Below are 17,628 nucleotides of genomic sequence, written 5' to 3' on the forward strand. Positions count from 1 at the left end.
AGGCTACGTTCATATTTTTACAGTGACATTTTATTTTTTCTAAGTTCTCCTTACTTATTTAGTTAGGCCTTGCTAGTTAATTTCTTTAAAAAAAGGGCACCCAGTGATCTTTGATCTCTTTCATGTTGCTCAGGTAAACCTCCACCTCCCAAAGGTTGCCTACCCCTGGTGTAGAGGTTACAAGAGAACGTTTTGTGTCCATGTAAGAAAACATTAATTCTCCTAGACGAGGTTCCAGGTCCAAACACAGTTGGAAAAAATCCTGATTTTGTATTTGATTATCCTGTACATTTAGTTCCACCTGTAACACATGGCAGTACTTACCGTCTATGTGACGGCCACAGGCCTATACCTGGGCGTTTTGCATTGAGCAGTTGGATGGCGGGGATGGGATTGGAGAAAAGATGACAAAAACAAAACATTGCGCTGACTAAGACGGCAGAGGCGGCACGACCATCCTGTACAAAACAGAGTACAAAAAACAATTATTGTTACCAAACTGAAGATAACTTAAAGCTTTACCCTGCTTTGTACATATTTCACTGTCAGTATTATACATATTAACTCGTGTAGTACCATCTATAAAGGAAAAAAATTATAAAAGCAATCATTGTTCAAATCAGCATGATGAATACTGTTTATATAACACTTCCAGGTATTTATTACCTTCCATAGAGCTCATAGTACTCATGACAATGCCTTTATCTACTTCTCACTTCTCAAAGACAGCACCATCTCTGTTTGGGCATCATCCAGGGTCACTATCTACTTCTTGGACTAAGGTGCCATCTCAGAGGTGACACAATCATGTAAGCCAGCCCTAATGCCTACGTTCACAAATGTCTGACACAAACCAGCCCCCTGCTGTAGTCTCTCCCGATGTAACTTACTGCAAAAGTTACAATATTACAATCTGATAACTGAGGAAGAAGAGACTTCGGAAATGCTTCCTCCTGCCTGTAGCAGACTAATGACACCCTCTCTGCCTAGGCAAAGCCATCTGACTGTAATTAAAGGACACCTTTAAATAATAAGATGTGGAAGTTTTATGAAACATTACACTGTTGCTGTATGTTATAACATGTCAGGAATCTATTCATGTAAACTTGTACAGTTCATTAAAAGGTCCACTTTGATACCATTCTTTCCTTTGTTTTGATAAATATGACATTCTTAGAGGCACACAGCTATTTAAAATCCCTACCCAGTGGAGCCAACACTATACTTTCCCTTCCAAAGTCATACAGATAGTCAACAGGTGATGATTCCAATGGGTATTAAACCTAGGAGTGTCACAGTGCTAGCCTGGCAGAAATAAAATATGGCGAGACTGTTAAAAATGTATATATATGATATGTACTACGAGCAGCAAAAATACATTGGGCTAAGACAGCTGAGAACTTTTCAGTCTGCCCTCGTATACACAGTATATATATATATATATATATATATATATATATATATATATATACACAGTGGGGATCAAAAGTTTGGGCACCCCAGCTAAAAATTTGTATTAATGTGCATAAAGAAGCCAATTAAAGATGGAAAAATCTCCAAAAGGCATCAAATTACAGATTAAACATTCTTATAATATGTCAAAAAAGTTAGATTTTATTTGCATCATTTACACTTTCAAAATAACAGAAAACAAAAAAATGGCGTCTGCAAAAGTTTGGGCACCCTGCAGAATTTATAGCATGCACTGCCCCCTTTGCAAAGCTGAGACCTGCCAGTGTCGTGGATTGTTCTCAATCATCGTCTGGGAAGACCAGGTGATGTCAATCTCAAAGGTTTTAAATGCCCAGACTCATCTGACCTTGCCCCAACAATCAGCACCATGGGTTCTTCTAAGCAGTTGTCTAGAAAACTGAAACTGAAAATAGTTGACGCTCACAAAGCTGGAGAAGGCTATAAGAAGATAGCAAAGAGTTTTCAGATGTCAATATCCTCTGTTCGGAATGTAATTAAGAAATGGCAGTCATCAGGAACAGTGGAAGTTAAAGCAAGATCTGGAAGACCAAGAAAAATATCAGACAGAACAGCTCGCAGGATTGTGAGAAAAACAATTCAAAACCCACGTTTGACTGCACAATCCCTCCAGAAAGATCTGGCAGACACTGGAGTTGTGGTACACTATTCCACTATAAAGAGATACTTGTACAAATATGGTCTTCATGGAAGAGTCATCAGAAGAAAACCTCTTCTACGTCCTCACCACAAAAATCATCGTTTGAACTTTGCAAATAAACATATAGACAAGCCTGATGCATTTTGGAAACAAGTTCTGTGGACCAATGAGGTTAAAATTGAACTTTTTGGCCGGAATGAGCAAAGGTACGTTTGGAGAAGAAGGGGCACAGAATTTAATGAAAAGAACCTCTGTCCAACTGTTAAGCATGGGGTTGGATCAATCATGCTTTGGGGTTGTGTTGCAGCCAGTGGCACAGGGAACATCTCACGAGTAGAAGGAAAAATGGATTCAATAAAATTTCAGCAAATTTTGGATGGTAACTTGATGCCATCTGTGAAAAAGCTGAAGTTAAAGAGAGGATGGCTTCTACAAATGGATAATGATCCTAAACACACCTCGAAATCCACGGAGGATTACATCAAGAGGCGTAAACTGAAGGTTTTGCCATGGCCTTCACAATCTCCTGACCTCAACATAATTGAAAATCTATGGATAGACCTTAAAAGAGCAGTGCGTGACAGACAGCCCAGAAATCTCAAAGAACTGGAAGACTTTTGTAAGGAAGAATGGGCAAAGATACCTCAAACAAGAATTGAAAGACTCTTGGCTGGCTACAAAAAGCGTTTACAAGCTGTGATACTTGCCAAAGGGGGCAGTACAAGATATTAACTCTGCAGGGTGCCCAAACTTTTGCAGACGCCATTTTTTTGTTTTCTGTTATTTTGAAAGTGTAAATGATGGAAATAAAATCTAACTTTTGTTGACATATTATAAGAATGTCTAATCTGTAATTTGATGCCTTTTGGAGATTTTTCCATCTTTCCTTGGCTTCTTTATGCACATTAATACAAATTTTTAGCTGGGGTGCCCAAACTTTCGATCCCCACTGTATATATATATATATATATATATATATATATAAAATCTTAGATTGTAAGCTTCCAGGATCAGGTCCCTCCTTAACCCTCTTGTATTGAACTGTATTGTTGCTGTATTGTCTCCCGTTATATTGTAAAGTGCTGAGCAAACTGTTGGCGCGATATAAATCCTGTATAATAATAATAAAATATATTAGTGAGGCACTGATGGGCAGGATTGTGGACAGTACATTTGTGTCACCTAAATTCCTCACCTTTACAATAGTAAAGGGTTCTGGGGTTTGACGAACATGAAGAAAACAACATTTTCGTTTTCTCAGAATGTTAGTCTTGGGTCCTTGAGCCTAGAGGCACAATAAAGCTTTTGGTGAGATAAAACCTCCATTTCTAGGTTCACAGTCTCACTTTGTAGCCAGACCTCATTCATTTACTCAGCTGCCCACAGACCTTTATAGAAGTGAGAGGACTGATGCTGAGGGCTCTCTTTCTCTCTCTGCTCAGGAAGCCTGCTGTTAGGTGAAAAGTCTGAGTGCCGACAGAACACTAACAAGTTCAAGCGCTACCTGTTTGTTTGCTCAGGAAGTGACCTGACTTTAGTTAGTGTTTAAGACTCTGGGGTTGATTTACTAAAACTGGAGAGTGCAAAATCTGGTGCAGCTCTGCAGAGGAACCAATCAGCTTCCAGTTTTTTTTTTTGTAAAAGCTTAATTGAACAAGCTGAAGTTAGAAGCTGATTGGCTCCCATGTACAGCTGTACTGTTCCAGATTTTGCACTTTCCAGTTTCAGTTACCCCCCGTTCACATCTATGCGGGTGGTGCAGCTGTGGATCCACACGAAAATCCGTGCAGACGCACCACCCGCATAGAGAATTGCGGACCTGCGGGCGGGTGCCATTAGTTCTAATGGCACGCCGCCCGCACTGGGAAACGCAACCGTACTGGGAACTGAGGTTCCCGTGCGGGCTGCGTTTTCCAAAGAAGTGCAGGGACTTCTTCCCTGCGTGTCATGGGCCATTCAAATGAATGGGCTCTCTTGCCTGTGCAAAACGCAGCCCGCATGGCCGCATAGGTGTAAATTGGGGGTGTTAAATCAATACTTTCTTTGCTTTGTGCTATGGACTTGCTGTACAAAACACTCATGCGTTGAACTTTGCTTGCTGAATAAAAGTGCCAGGCAAACCTTGGACAGTTTCTGGGTGTCTGTCTTGTGCATAGTTTACTGCTGTCACTATTATTATTATTATACAGGATTTATATGGCGCCAACAGTTTGCTCAGCGCTTTACAATATAACGGGAGACAATACAGCAACAATACAGTTCAATACAAGAGGGTTAGGAGGGTCCTGATCCTGGGAGCTTACAATCTAGGAGGGAGGGGCTGGTGGTATAAAAGGTAATAACTGTGGGGGATGGACTGGTAGGAGGAATAGAAGATTCCATTACTACCATCTGAGCCTGTCCCTTTTAAAATATACACTCATCGGCCAGTTTATTAGGTCCACCTTGCTAGTACTGGGTTGGACCCCCTTTTGCCTTCAGAACGGCCTTCATTCTTTGTGGCGTAGATCCTACAAGGTGTTGGAAACATTCCTCAGAGATTTTGGTTCATATTAACATGACAGCATCATGCAGTTGCTGCAGATTTGTCAGCTGCACATCCATGAAGCGTTGATGCAAGGCAGGATGGATCAGTGCTTTCATGTTGATTACGCCGAATTCTGACCCTACCATCTGAATGTCGCAGCTGCAATTGAGACTCATCAGACCAAGCAACATTTTTCCAATGTTCAATTGTCCAATTTTGGTGACCTGTGTGAATTGTAGCCTCCGTTTCCTGTTCTTAGCTGACAGGAGTGGCACCCGCTGTGGTCTTCTGCTGCTGTAGCCCATCTGCTTCAAGGTTCGACATGTTGTGCACTTAGAGATGGTAATCTGCGTACCTTGGTTGTAACGAGTGGTTATTTGAGTTACTGTTGAATTTCTATTATCTCCTACCAGTCTGCCTATTCACCTCTTCCTTCATCCACACAACTGCCACTCACTGCATATTTTCTCTTTTTCGGACCATTCTCGGTAAACCCTAGAGATGGTTGTGCGTGAAAATCCCAGTAGATCAGCAGTTTTTGAAATACTCAAACCAGCCCGTCTGGCACCAACAACCATACCACATTCAAAGTCACGTAAATCCCCTTTCTTCCCCATTCTGGTGCTTGGTTTGAACTTCAGCAAGTCGTCTTCACCACGTCTAGATGCCTAAATGTATTGAGTTGCTGCCATGTGATTGGCTGATTAGCAATTTGTGTTACCAAGCAACTGAACAGGTGTACCTAATAAAGAGGCCAGTGAGTGTAATATATATATATATATATATATATATATATATATATATATATATATATAAATAAAATGATGAACATAAACTATTTTGCATTGTTTAAAAAACAATGGATCAATCCATGGAATAATGTGGTTTCTTTTAATGCTGAGAAGTCACTTACCATGCAGTGTATAACGCAGACATTTTTGGGGTTCTGCTGTAACCAGTTGTGCATGTTCTTGCAAACAGCAAATAAATTATGCAAGCTGGGAGCTTGTCTTACAGGCCAACTGCATTCTGAGACCTGCAAGACATAAGCAACCATCAAAGCTGCCACTTATAATCAGATAGGGGGGGGGGGGGGGCACAGGGAGATCATCAGGTTATTACAACTACAGGAGGGTGATTGATGGGAGGGGAGGCAGGAAGCAAAGCAAGGGAAAGAAGAATGACAAGGGAAAGAAGGAAAAGGGGAGAGAGGGGAAAGGCTAGGATGGAAAGAAGAAGTAAAAGACCAAGGAGAAAGGAAAACGGGAAAGAGAAGGGAGGAGTTAAGAGAAAAAGAAAAGAGCAAAGAGGATGGAGGATGGGAAAGGAAAAGAGGGAAGTAAAAAGTAAGAGGTTAAGAGGAAATTTACATAGTCTTGCCGAAAAAAGACAAAAGTCCATCCAGTTCAACCAAAAAAAGTTATAATCCTAATGAATGCCAAATTATGAGGGGTCTTCAAAAAGTTTCCACACTTTTATACATATATATATATATACACACACACATATACACACAGAGTTAGTCTGGCTGAAAAAAGACAAAAGTCCATCCAGTTCAACCATTAAAAAAAAAAAAAAGTTATAATCCTACACCCACAGTTGATCCAGAGGAAGGCAAAAAAAAAACACAGCAAAGCATGATCCAATTTGCTCCTGCAGGGGAAAAGATTCCTTCCTGATCCCCCGAGAGGCAATCGGATATTCCCTGGATCAACTTTCCCTATAAATGTTATATCCAGTTATATTCTGTGTATTCAAGAAACAATCCAGGACTTTCCTACAGCAATCCACTGAGCTGGCCAGAACTAACTCTTGAGGGAGTCTATTCCACATTTTCACAGCTCTCACTGTGAAGAAACCTTTCCTTGCTTGTAGATTAAATTTCTTTTCCTCCAGACGTAAAGAGCGCCCCCTTGTCCTCTGTGATGACCTCAGGGGGAATTACTCTACACCGAGTTCACTATATGAACCACTGATGTATTATACATGGAGATCATATATCCCCCTTATGTATTATACATGGAGATCATATCCCCCCCTTATGTATTATACATGGAGATCATATCCCCCCCTTATGTATTATGCATGGTGATCATATCCCCCCTTATGTATTATACATGGTGATCATATCCCCCCTTATGTATTATACATGGTGATCATATCCCCCCTTATGTATTATACATGGTGATCATATCCCCCCTTATGTATTATACATGGAGATCATATCCCCCCTTATGTATTATACATGGAGATCATATCCTCCTTATGTATTATACATGGAGATCATATCCCCCGTATGTAATATACATGGAGATCATATCCCCCTTATGTATTATACATGGAGATCATATCCCCCCTTATGTATTATACATGGAGATCATGTCCCCCCTTATGTATTATACATGGAGATCATATCCCCCCTTATGTATTATACATGGAGATCATATCCCCCCTTATGTATTATACATGGAGATCATATCCCACCCCCTTTTGTATTATACATGGAGATCATATCCCCCCCTTATGTATTATACTTGGAGATCATATCCCCCCCCCCCTTTTGTATTATACATGGTGATCATATCCCCCCCTTATGTATTACATGGAGATCATATCCCCCCTTATGTATTATACATGGAGATCATATCCCCCTTATGTATTATACATGGAGATCATACCCCTCCCCCTTTTGTATTATACATGGAGATCATATCCCCCCCTTATGTATTATACAAGGAGATCATATCCGCCTTATGTATTATACATGGAGATCATATCCCCCCTTATGTATTATACATGGAGATCATATCCCCCCTTATGTATTATACATGGAGATCATATCCCCCCTTATGTATTATACATGGAGATCATATCCCCCCTTATGTATTATACATGGAGATCATATCCCCCCCTTATGTATTATACATGGTGATCATACCCCCCCCCCCCTTATGTATTATACATGGTGATCATATCCCCCCTTATGTATTATACATGGTGATCATATCCCCCCTTATGTATTATACATGGAGATCATATCCCCCCTTATGTATTATACATGGTGATCATATCCCCCCTTATGTATTATACATGGTGATCATATCCCCCCCCTATGTATTATACATGGAGATCATATCCCCCCCCTTTTGTATTATACATGGAGATCATATCCCCCCCTTATGTATTATACATGGTGATCATATCCCCCCCCCTTATGTATTATACATGGTGATCATATCCCCCCTTATGTATTATACATGGTGATCATATCCCCCCTTATGTATTATACATGGAGATCATATCCCCCCTTATGTATTATACATGGAGATCATATCCCCCCCTTATGTATTATACATGGTGATCATATCCCCCCCCCTTATGTATTATACATGGAGATCATATCCCCCCCTTATGTATTATACATGGAGATCATATCCCCCCTTATGTATTATACATGGAGATCATATCCCCCCCTTATGTATTATACATGGCGTTCATATCCCCCCTTATGTATTATACATGGAGATCATATCCCCCCTTATGTATTATACATGGAGTTCATATCCCCCCTTATGTATTATACATGGTGATCATGTCCCCCCCTTATGTATTATACATGGAGATCATATCCCCCCTTATGTATTATACATGGAGATCATATCCCCCCCTTATGTATTATACATGGAGTTCATATCCCCCTTATGTATTATACATGGAGCTCATATCCCCCTTATGTATTATACATGGTGATCATATCCCCCCTTATGTATTATACATGGTGATCATATCCCCCCCTTATGTATTAAACATGGAGATCATATCCCCCCCCTTATGTATTATACATGGTGATCATATCCCCCCTTATGTATTATACCTGGTGATCATATCCCCCCCTATGTATTATACATGGTGATCATATCCCCCCTTATGTATTATACATGGTGATCATATCCCCCCTTATGTATTATACATGGTGATCATATCCCCCCCTATGTATTATACATGGTGATCATATCCCCCCTTATGTATTATACATGGAGATCATATCCCCCCTTATGTATTATACATGGAGATCATATCCCCCCTTATGTATTATACATGGAGATCATATCCCCCCTTATGTATTATACATGGAGATCATATCCCCCTTATGTATTATACATGGTGATCATATCCCCCCTTATGTATTATACATAGTGATCATATCCCCCCTTATGTATTATACATGGTGATCATATTCCCCTTATGTATTATACATGGAGATCATATCCCCCCTTATGTATTATACATGGAGATCATATCCCCCCTTATGTATTATACATGGAGATCATATCCCCCTTATGTATTATATGGAGATCATATCCCCCCCTTATGTATTATATGGAGATCATATCCCCCCTTATGTATTATACATGGTGATCATATCCCCCCTTATGTATTATACATGGAGATCATATCCCCCCCCTTATGTATTATACATGGAGATCATATCCCCCCCCTTATGTATTATACATGGAGATCATATCCCCCCGTTATGTATTATACATGGAGATCATATCCCCCTTATGTATGATACATGGAGATCATATCCCCCTTATGTATTATATGGAGATCATATCCCCCTTATGTATTATATGGAGATCATATCCCCCCCTTATGTATTATACATGGTGATCATATCCCCCCTTATGTATTATACATGGTGATCATATCCCCCCCTATGTATTATACATGGAGATCATATCACCCCTTATGTATTATACATGGTGATCATATCCCCCCTTATGTATTATACATGGTGATCATATCCCCCCCTATGTATTATACATGGTGATCATATCCCCCCCTTAATCTCCTTTTCTCAAGAGAGATAAAATTTTAGTTCCTCTAATCTTTCCTCATAGCTGAGCTCCTCCATGCCTCCTATCAGTTTGGTTGCCCTTCTCTGTACTTTCTCCAGTTCCCCAATGTTCTTTTTGTGAATTGGTGCCCAAAATTGAACTGCATATTCCAGATGAGTTGTTACTAATGATTAAAGGGGGGGGGGGAAGCAAAAGGAAAATGGAAACGAAAAAGAACAGTGGAAAAGAAGAAGGGAAAAGGGAAATGAAAATGGAAAACAGTTAAGAGAAATGAAAAGGGTAAAAGGGAAAGAGGAAGGGAAACAGGAACAAGAAAGGGGGAGGAATAGGAGAAAAAGAAATAATTATTTTAGAGGGGAAGAGAAAGATGAAGAAAGGGAAGAGGAAGGGAAATGAAAAATGGGAAAAAAAGAATGAAAGGGTAGGGGAAAATGGAAGGGAAGAGGAGAAAGAGTAAGAGGAAGAAAAAGGTGGAAGGAGGAAGGGAAAAGAAAACGAATAGAAAGAGAAATGAAAAAGAATGGATAAAGGAAGACAGTTCATGAACACTCATTAATACTGCAGTCTCACTAATAGTTACATTTCAATGTTCTATGACTGTCTTTCTGGAAAATATTTTGAATAAAACACTGTTCTGCCTCTCATATTCAGTAAAAGAATTTGCAGGTAAAATGATACTGGAATATGATGTTTCTTTGGATAATAGTGAACATCTTCAGCGATCTCAGGTACATTGGGTGACCACAGATATATTATTTACGCTCCAACAGAAAGGGGTCTATGTATAAAAAATTTGCTTTACAAATGTGTCGTCATTCATGCAAAAGTAAAGAATAATGCTTGGAATGTTTGTAATACATGTGTAGTGTCAGTTCTATTCAATGTCCTGATGAATGTATCATTCCCTTACTATTTGAGCCTAAGAAACAATAACCATAAGGACATTCGAACATGAGAGTTAAAGAACATTCACGGATAGAGAAAACTGTCTAATACTGTAGTCTAAGGACATTCAACCAGAAGGGAAAATAACATGTCCTGTCCTGTGTACAGTCTATGGGGATTTTGTGCGAACATACAGGTACAATCAGTCAAATGCCCCTTTTGTTTGGTGTTTGCACAGGAATCTCCATAGACTGTACACAGTGCTGAGGTCTCCATCATATTATTTCCCCTTCTGGTTGAATGTTCTCAGCCTATAGTGGTACAGGTACTCCCCCCAAAAGAGTCAGCCCTGATCTCTACCCCCATACCCACCTCTGAGCACTGTCCCTTGGTTCTATCTCCTACCCACCTCACAGTACCGCCCCTTTTTCAGAACACAGAACCAAGTATATATTTACAAAAGTAATTCATATGGAAAGTGTTAATGATATACCACAGGAAAAATAGACCCCTAGCAACAATAAATCTCCCATCAGCCAGCATGAATAGACCCTCCAGCAGCCAGTAACAGTAGACACCTCCCTCAACAGTAGATCCCTCCCAGCAACAATTGACCCTGCAGAAACAATAGCCCCCCTAGCAACAATAGTTCCCCCAGAACAATAGATCCCATCCAGGGACAATAGACCCCCCCAGCAACTGTAGACACCTCCCTCAACAGTAGATCCCTCCCAGCAACAACTGATCCTGCAGCAAGAATAGTTCTCCCACCAGCAACAATAAATCTCCTCCAGGGACAACAGACCCCTCCCCCCAGCAACAGTAGACACTTCCCTCAACAGTAGATGCTTCCCAGCAACAATTGACCCTGCAGAAACAATAGTCCCCCCTAGCAACAATAGTTCCCCCACAACAATAGATCCCATCCGGGGACAATAGACCCTCCCAGCAGTTAGCAACAGTAGACACCTCCCTCAACAGTAGATCCCTCCCAGCAACAACTGATCCTGCAGCAACAATAGTTCCACCACCAGCAACAATATATCTCCTCCAGGGACCACAGCCCCTCCCCCCAGCAACAGTAGACACTTCAATCAACAGTAGATGCTTCCCAGCAACAGTTGACCCTGCATGGACAATAGGACCCCTCCAGGGAGAATAGACCCTCCAGCAGCCAGCAACAGTAGACACCTCCCTCAACAGTAGATGCTTCCCAGCAAGAATCAATCCTGCAGCAACAATAATTCCCCCTATCAACAATAGATCCCCAGCCACAATAGATATACCACAGGAAAAATAGACCCCCAGCAACAATAAATCTCCAATCAGCCAGCATGAATAGACCCTCCAGCAACCAACAACAGTAGACCCCTCCCTTAACAGTATATCCCTCCCAGCAACAATTGACTCTGCAGCAACAATTGTTCCCCCACCTGAAACAATATATCCCACCACAATAATAGATCCCCTCCAGGGACAATAGACCCCCAGCAGCCAACAACAGTAGACCCCTCCCTCAACAGTATATCCCTCCCAGCAACAATTGACCCTGCAGCAACAATTGTTCCCCCACCAGAAACAATATATCCCACCACAATAATAGATCCCCTCCAGGGACAATAGACCACAGCCAGCAACAGTAGACACCTCCCGCAACAGTAGATGCTTCCAAGCAACAATTGACCCTGCAGCAACAAGAGTTCCCCCTAGCAACAAAAGATCACCAGCAGCAATAGATATACCACAGGAAAAAGAGACCCCAGCAACAATAAATCTCCCATCAGCCAGCATGATTAGACCCTCCAGCAGTCAGCAACAGTAGTCACCTCCCTCAACAGTAGATCCCTTCCAGCAACAATTGACCTTGCAGCACCAAAACTCCCCCCACCGGCAACAATAGATCCCCCCACAAAAATAGATCCCCTCCAGGGACAATAGACCCCCCAGCAGCCAGCATCAATACACGTTCCAGCATACCCCAGCAACCCTTGCCATTACATACATTCAGTGCTGGAGGTGCAAGAACTGTGTTCCCCTGCACTCCTGCAGAGAGAAAGCCCTGGCGTTGGACTATTTTCTCTATTGGTAGAATGTTTAACTGTTAAGGTCGAATGTTCTTGAAGTATTTTTTCTTAGGCTTGAATGAAAAGGCAATTCGCCCATCGAAAGGTAACAAATAGAAACTGACATTACACACATCTTACAAACAATCTGGGTATTTTTTGTTACCTTTGTGGCAATGATGAGACATTTGCAAGTTTTTTATATACATACACACACACACACACACGCGGACCCCAAAGCGTTTCTAGCAACAGGGAAATTTCATTTGTTTTTCCACAAAGACTGCCGTAAGATCCAGTAAAGTCTAAGTAAAGAACGGTGTAGTAGTAATAACTATATAAATAGCAAAAAAAACACAAAAAAAAACAACACATTTTACTAAAACTGCCTGATGCAAAATCTGGTGCAGCTCTGCAGAGAAACCAATCGGCTTCCAGGTTGTATTGTCAAATCCTAATGCAGGCCATAGACAGGTCAAAAACCAGCCGTTTTTTTTATAAAAAAAAAACGAAAAATCGGTTGTTTGATCGGCCGACGTTACCACCAATGGTAAAAAAAATTGGCCGATTTTCGTCCCGTCTACGGCCGGCATTTAATTACGTCTGTCCCTTTGAAGAGAGCTCCGCTATTATATTTGACATGAAAAAGTATTGCGGTTGCAACAATGTATCCATTTCAGAAACAAATGTTTTTAAACAGATACAAATAGATACATTGTTGCAACCGCAATACTTTTTCATGTCAAATATAATAGCAGACTGGAAACCTTCTTCTTCTTCTTTTTCTTCTTCTTCTTCTTTTTCTTCTTGCAGGTCACGGCTCATGTGTAGATTTTTTATCGGTAAAACGATTGGCTGATTTGCCCATCATTGCCAGGAAAATCGGTCGATCGTCAAAATCAGCCGCAAATTTTCCAACTTGACCGATAAAAAAAAATGTGCCAAAACCCCGAAAAACAGCCGACCGCTTAACCCACTGACGGTGCAAAAATCGGCCGATTTTTTTTCCAGCCGAAAAATTGGCCGATTTTCGACCCGTCTATGGCCTGAATTAAGCTGGCCATACACTATACAATTTTCTGTCTAATTTCTGCCCAATTTCCTTTAGATTTACCTTCAATTATGTAGTGCAAGAGCCTGCCTGATTGGATGCAATTGAAAGTGTTAGGTTTGACCTCCTATTATGTGGTTTTTGGTAAATCTAAACCAAAAATCTCAAGAAAATTGAATAGTGTATGGCCAGCCTTAGGCTCCATTTACACCTGTGTGACTCCAAAGTTGCATGATTTTGGAGTGCAACCTTGACGCAATCTTGACACAACTTTGGATGGGTGCAACTTGGATGCTACTTTGGCTTTGACCAATAATGGACAACTGTTGCATGTATAAGGCTCCGTTCATATCTGAGCGTAGCGTTTTTGGGGTTTATGGTTTTTGGTAAATCTAAACCAAAAATCTCAAAAAATTGTATAATGTATGGCCGGCCTAACTGAACAAGCTGAAGTTAGAAGCTGATTTGCTCCAATGCACATCTGCACCAGATTCTGATTGCACCAGTTTTAGTAAATCTCCCCCCATTATGTTGCTGTGATCTAAAAAAAAAACAATCTTTTGAGATGACGCAGATCTGTGTGACGCCATAGACGGCAATGACGCACCCGGTTGTGGAACTTGGCACTGCGGTAAGACTTGGGTGATAGATTGAACACTGTGTAGTGGTCCAGATGTCTGGAATCGAGGAATGAGCGGACGTCTTCAATATGGTTCCTGAATCCCAGCTCCACGCCCTCTGCTGGAAACGACATCACTGGGAAGGAAGCACAATTCTTTTAGTGGCAACGATCAGGAATGTATTGGGCTTTTCTGTTAGCGATTCAACCCCCCTACAAAAACCAATCCTATCCCGCCAATCATTTACCCCGAGATGAATAAAACAAAAACATAAATGGGCAATTTCACGTTTGTTCCCCCCATTAATGACGGATTTGCAGCAATGTAATTGTCTAAGTTGCAGTTCCTGTCCTTATTGCCCATTTTCCTAAGGCCCCTTTCACAGATCAGGTCCGCCCGTCCGTTTTTCAAGTCGACCCGATCGGGCTCTCCATTGCTCTTTATGGAGCGGTGGGTGTAAACGGACATGGACCCACCTGCATCCGATCTGATCCTGCCTACTAAAAACAGACGGATCCCCATCCGTCTGGCTGATTGGATCGAATGACAGTCGGATGCAGGGGTGTCCCTAGGGTTGGTGTCAACCGGTGTGATAACACTTGGTGACACCCCCTCCGACGATCCTCGCAGGATGGATCGGATCTGAGGATTGAGCATAATGGATCGGACTCCGATCCATTATGCTCCCCAATCCGCAGATCCGATCCATCCTGCGGGGATCATCGGCTTTCTTTACAACTTACCTTTTCGTGGTGCGGGTCCGGTGTCACCCCGTATAGGTTGAATGCGGATGATCCCCACAGGATGGATCGGATCTGCGGATTGGGGAGAAATCCCACTGGACACTTGTACCTACAGGCAGTGGCGTCCCTAGGCAGGTGCAGGGGGTGCGTGCCGCACTGGGTGACACCTACCGCATGGGGTGACACCGGACCCGCTCCACCAAAAGGTAAGTTGTAAAGCAAGCCGACTCCGATCCTTTATGCTCCCCAATCCGCAGATCCGATTTATCTTGCGGGGATCGTCGGCTTTCTTTACAACTTACCTTTTCGTAGAGCAGGTCCGGTGTCACCCCGTATAGGTTGAATGCCGACAATCCCCGCAGGATGGTTCAGATCTGCGGATTAAGCATAAGATTGGAGTCTGATCCATTATGCTCCCCAATCCGCAGATCCGATCCATCCTGCGGAGATAGTCGGCTTTCTTTACAACTTACCTTTTCGTGGAGCGGGTCCGGTGTCACCCTGTGCGGTAGGTGTCACCCGGTGAAACGCACACTCCCCACACCTGCCTCGGGACGGCACTGGTTGAATGGAAACGGACAGGTGGACTGTTTCCATCCGACAACCCATACAGGACAGAGGGCTTTGTTTGTGTCTCTGCATAAACGGAGTGGACACGGACCTGTCATCCGCTGATTCAGTGGGGATCAGTCAGCAGATCCACTGACTGGTCCGCCCCGTGTGAAAGGGACCTAATTCTCAGTGTTGCTGCATCTTTCAGACCCCATTCACCTTTATAGGAATTCCCTGACTACTATGAGCTCTGGTTCACACTGTTGCGGTGCGGAATTCCGTGGACACACGGAACAGCGGGTGGTCCCATAGCAAACTGCTTACTGTGGGGGCACCTGACAGGAGGGAGGGGCCAGGAGAGCCGGCGGGGGACCCGAGAAGAGGAGGATCCGGGCTGCTCTGTGCAAAACCACTACACACAGCAGGTAAGTATAGACATGTTTGTTATTTTACAAAATAAAATGTAAAAAAAAATAAATAAACCTTTAGTCCTGGTTCACACTGATGCAGTGCGGAATTCCATGGACACACGGAACAGAGGGTGCCCCCACAGCAAGCCGCTTACTGTGGGGGCACCTGACAGGAGGGAGGGGCCAGGAGAGCCAGTGGGGGACCTGAGAAAAGGAGGATCTGGGCTGCTCTGTGCAAAACCACTGCACACAGCAGGTAAGTATAGACTTACAAAATAAAATGTAAAAAAATGAACCTTTAGCCCGGGTTCACACTGATGCGGTGCGGAATTCGCAGCTAATTCTGCACCGCATCAGAATCGCACCCCATTCATGCGAACCGCTACGGGTGTGTATGTTAAGTTAACAACACCCTGAAAGCGGTCCGCAAAACGTGGTGCAATGTGCAGAATCGGATCGCATTGGTGTGAATACCCATGTGATCCGATTCTAGTGCGGACCCAAAAAAGAGTCCTGCGTGTTTTTGGTGCGGTGCAATTAGAGCCATACAAAATGTACGGCTCCGATCGCACCGCACACAAAGCGCATGTGATTCGCACAGGAATACGGTGCGGTTCCTGTGCGAATCACATGCGATGTACCGCACCGCACATATGTGAACCCGGGCTAAAAGTGTGGCAGATAGCTGAACTAGATAGAAATCTGTGGCACATCTGTACACAATAAAATAACAATAATATAGCTAGAAGGCATGGTAAAGTGTGCGACAGGGGCGGACTGACCATTTGGAAACCCGGGCACTACCCAAGGGCCCGGGTCAGTAGGGGGCCCCATGAGATGCCCCGGTACCTTTTTCATAGGCTTTTCTGAGTTTGGGCAAGGACATAGGGGCCCCATAATCCCCGGGGGCCCCATGAGTTGTCAGTCCGCCCCTGGTGTGCACTGATGTATTATTACAGCTCTCTCTGCAGATCGTGGCTGTTACTTTACAATGCCTTCCAGCCAACTACATTCTACATTGATTGTGTATGGCCATGCTACAGGTTTGCTTCAAATTCAGATGCATTTTCAAACCAGAGAAGAAAGTGACAGGACCTTTCTGCTTGCTCAATTATTTTAAAGGATAAGTTCACCTGTTGAAAAAAAGTAACAAATGCACATTTTTTTGCAAATAAAAAAAACTACATTTATCATATTTTTTCTAAGAAGCCTGTAAAGTATTGCACCCACGATCAGCAGATTATAGGTGCTATGTCATGCTTCTGCAGGACAGCTGTCTGCCTGTACCTCATACATGCAGACAGTTACTGGAGAGCAGGAAGAGCAATGAACTACGAGAGAGCTCACCAGTGCCCCCGCAGTTCATTGAGAACTACAAGCCGTCATCCACAGTGACTGACAGTACTTGTAGTCTATTTATTCACATGTGTGACAGGGTGGGGGGAATCTGGGGAGAGGGGGTGAATGCTGAACATATTACACCCTATGGGTGTAATATGTAAATCAGGGCTTTTTTTTTTCCTCAGAGAAGAGGCATAGGAACTCACCCTCCCTCCTTTAGGTCATAATTGTCTCTGCCCCTACCTCTCCTGGAACCGCCCCCTTTAGAGAACAAGGAACAATGTATAATTTGGAGGGCTATACAACTAATTTGTATGGAATTTGTTAATAAAAGGCAATGCAGTAAAACGAAGGGATGGCCCAAAACAGTAAAGAGACAGCCCCATATATTGAGCAAACAGACAGCCCCATATATTCAGCATAGAGACAACCCATTCCAGCAA

At 42.6% G+C, this 17,628-nt stretch overlaps 1 protein-coding gene across 6 annotated transcripts in view; it reads right to left on the bottom strand.

Annotated features, from left to right (window-relative positions):
• DNAJC6 (DnaJ heat shock protein family (Hsp40) member C6) overlaps nucleotides 1–17,628 on the bottom strand; it is a 139,168-nt gene that overhangs the window by 63,329 nt on the left and 58,211 nt on the right. For all 6 annotated transcript variants that reach the window (XM_089687958.1, XM_089687959.1, XM_089687956.1 and 3 more), the window contains 3 exons: nucleotides 14,127–14,275; nucleotides 5,572–5,694; nucleotides 325–458 (listed from right to left, as the gene is read on the bottom strand). In XM_089687958.1, coding sequence (XP_089544084.1) covers nucleotides 325–458; nucleotides 5,572–5,694; nucleotides 14,127–14,275 — 406 coding nt within the window. The remainder of the gene's footprint in view (nucleotides 1–324; nucleotides 459–5,571; nucleotides 5,695–14,126; nucleotides 14,276–17,628) is intronic.

The sequence above is a fragment of the Staurois parvus genome, unplaced genomic scaffold, assembly GCF_062004578.1.
Source record: "Staurois parvus isolate SC_StPar_1 unplaced genomic scaffold, SC_StPar_1.0 ptg000441l, whole genome shotgun sequence".
Lineage (NCBI taxonomy): Eukaryota > Metazoa > Chordata > Amphibia > Anura > Ranidae > Staurois > Staurois parvus.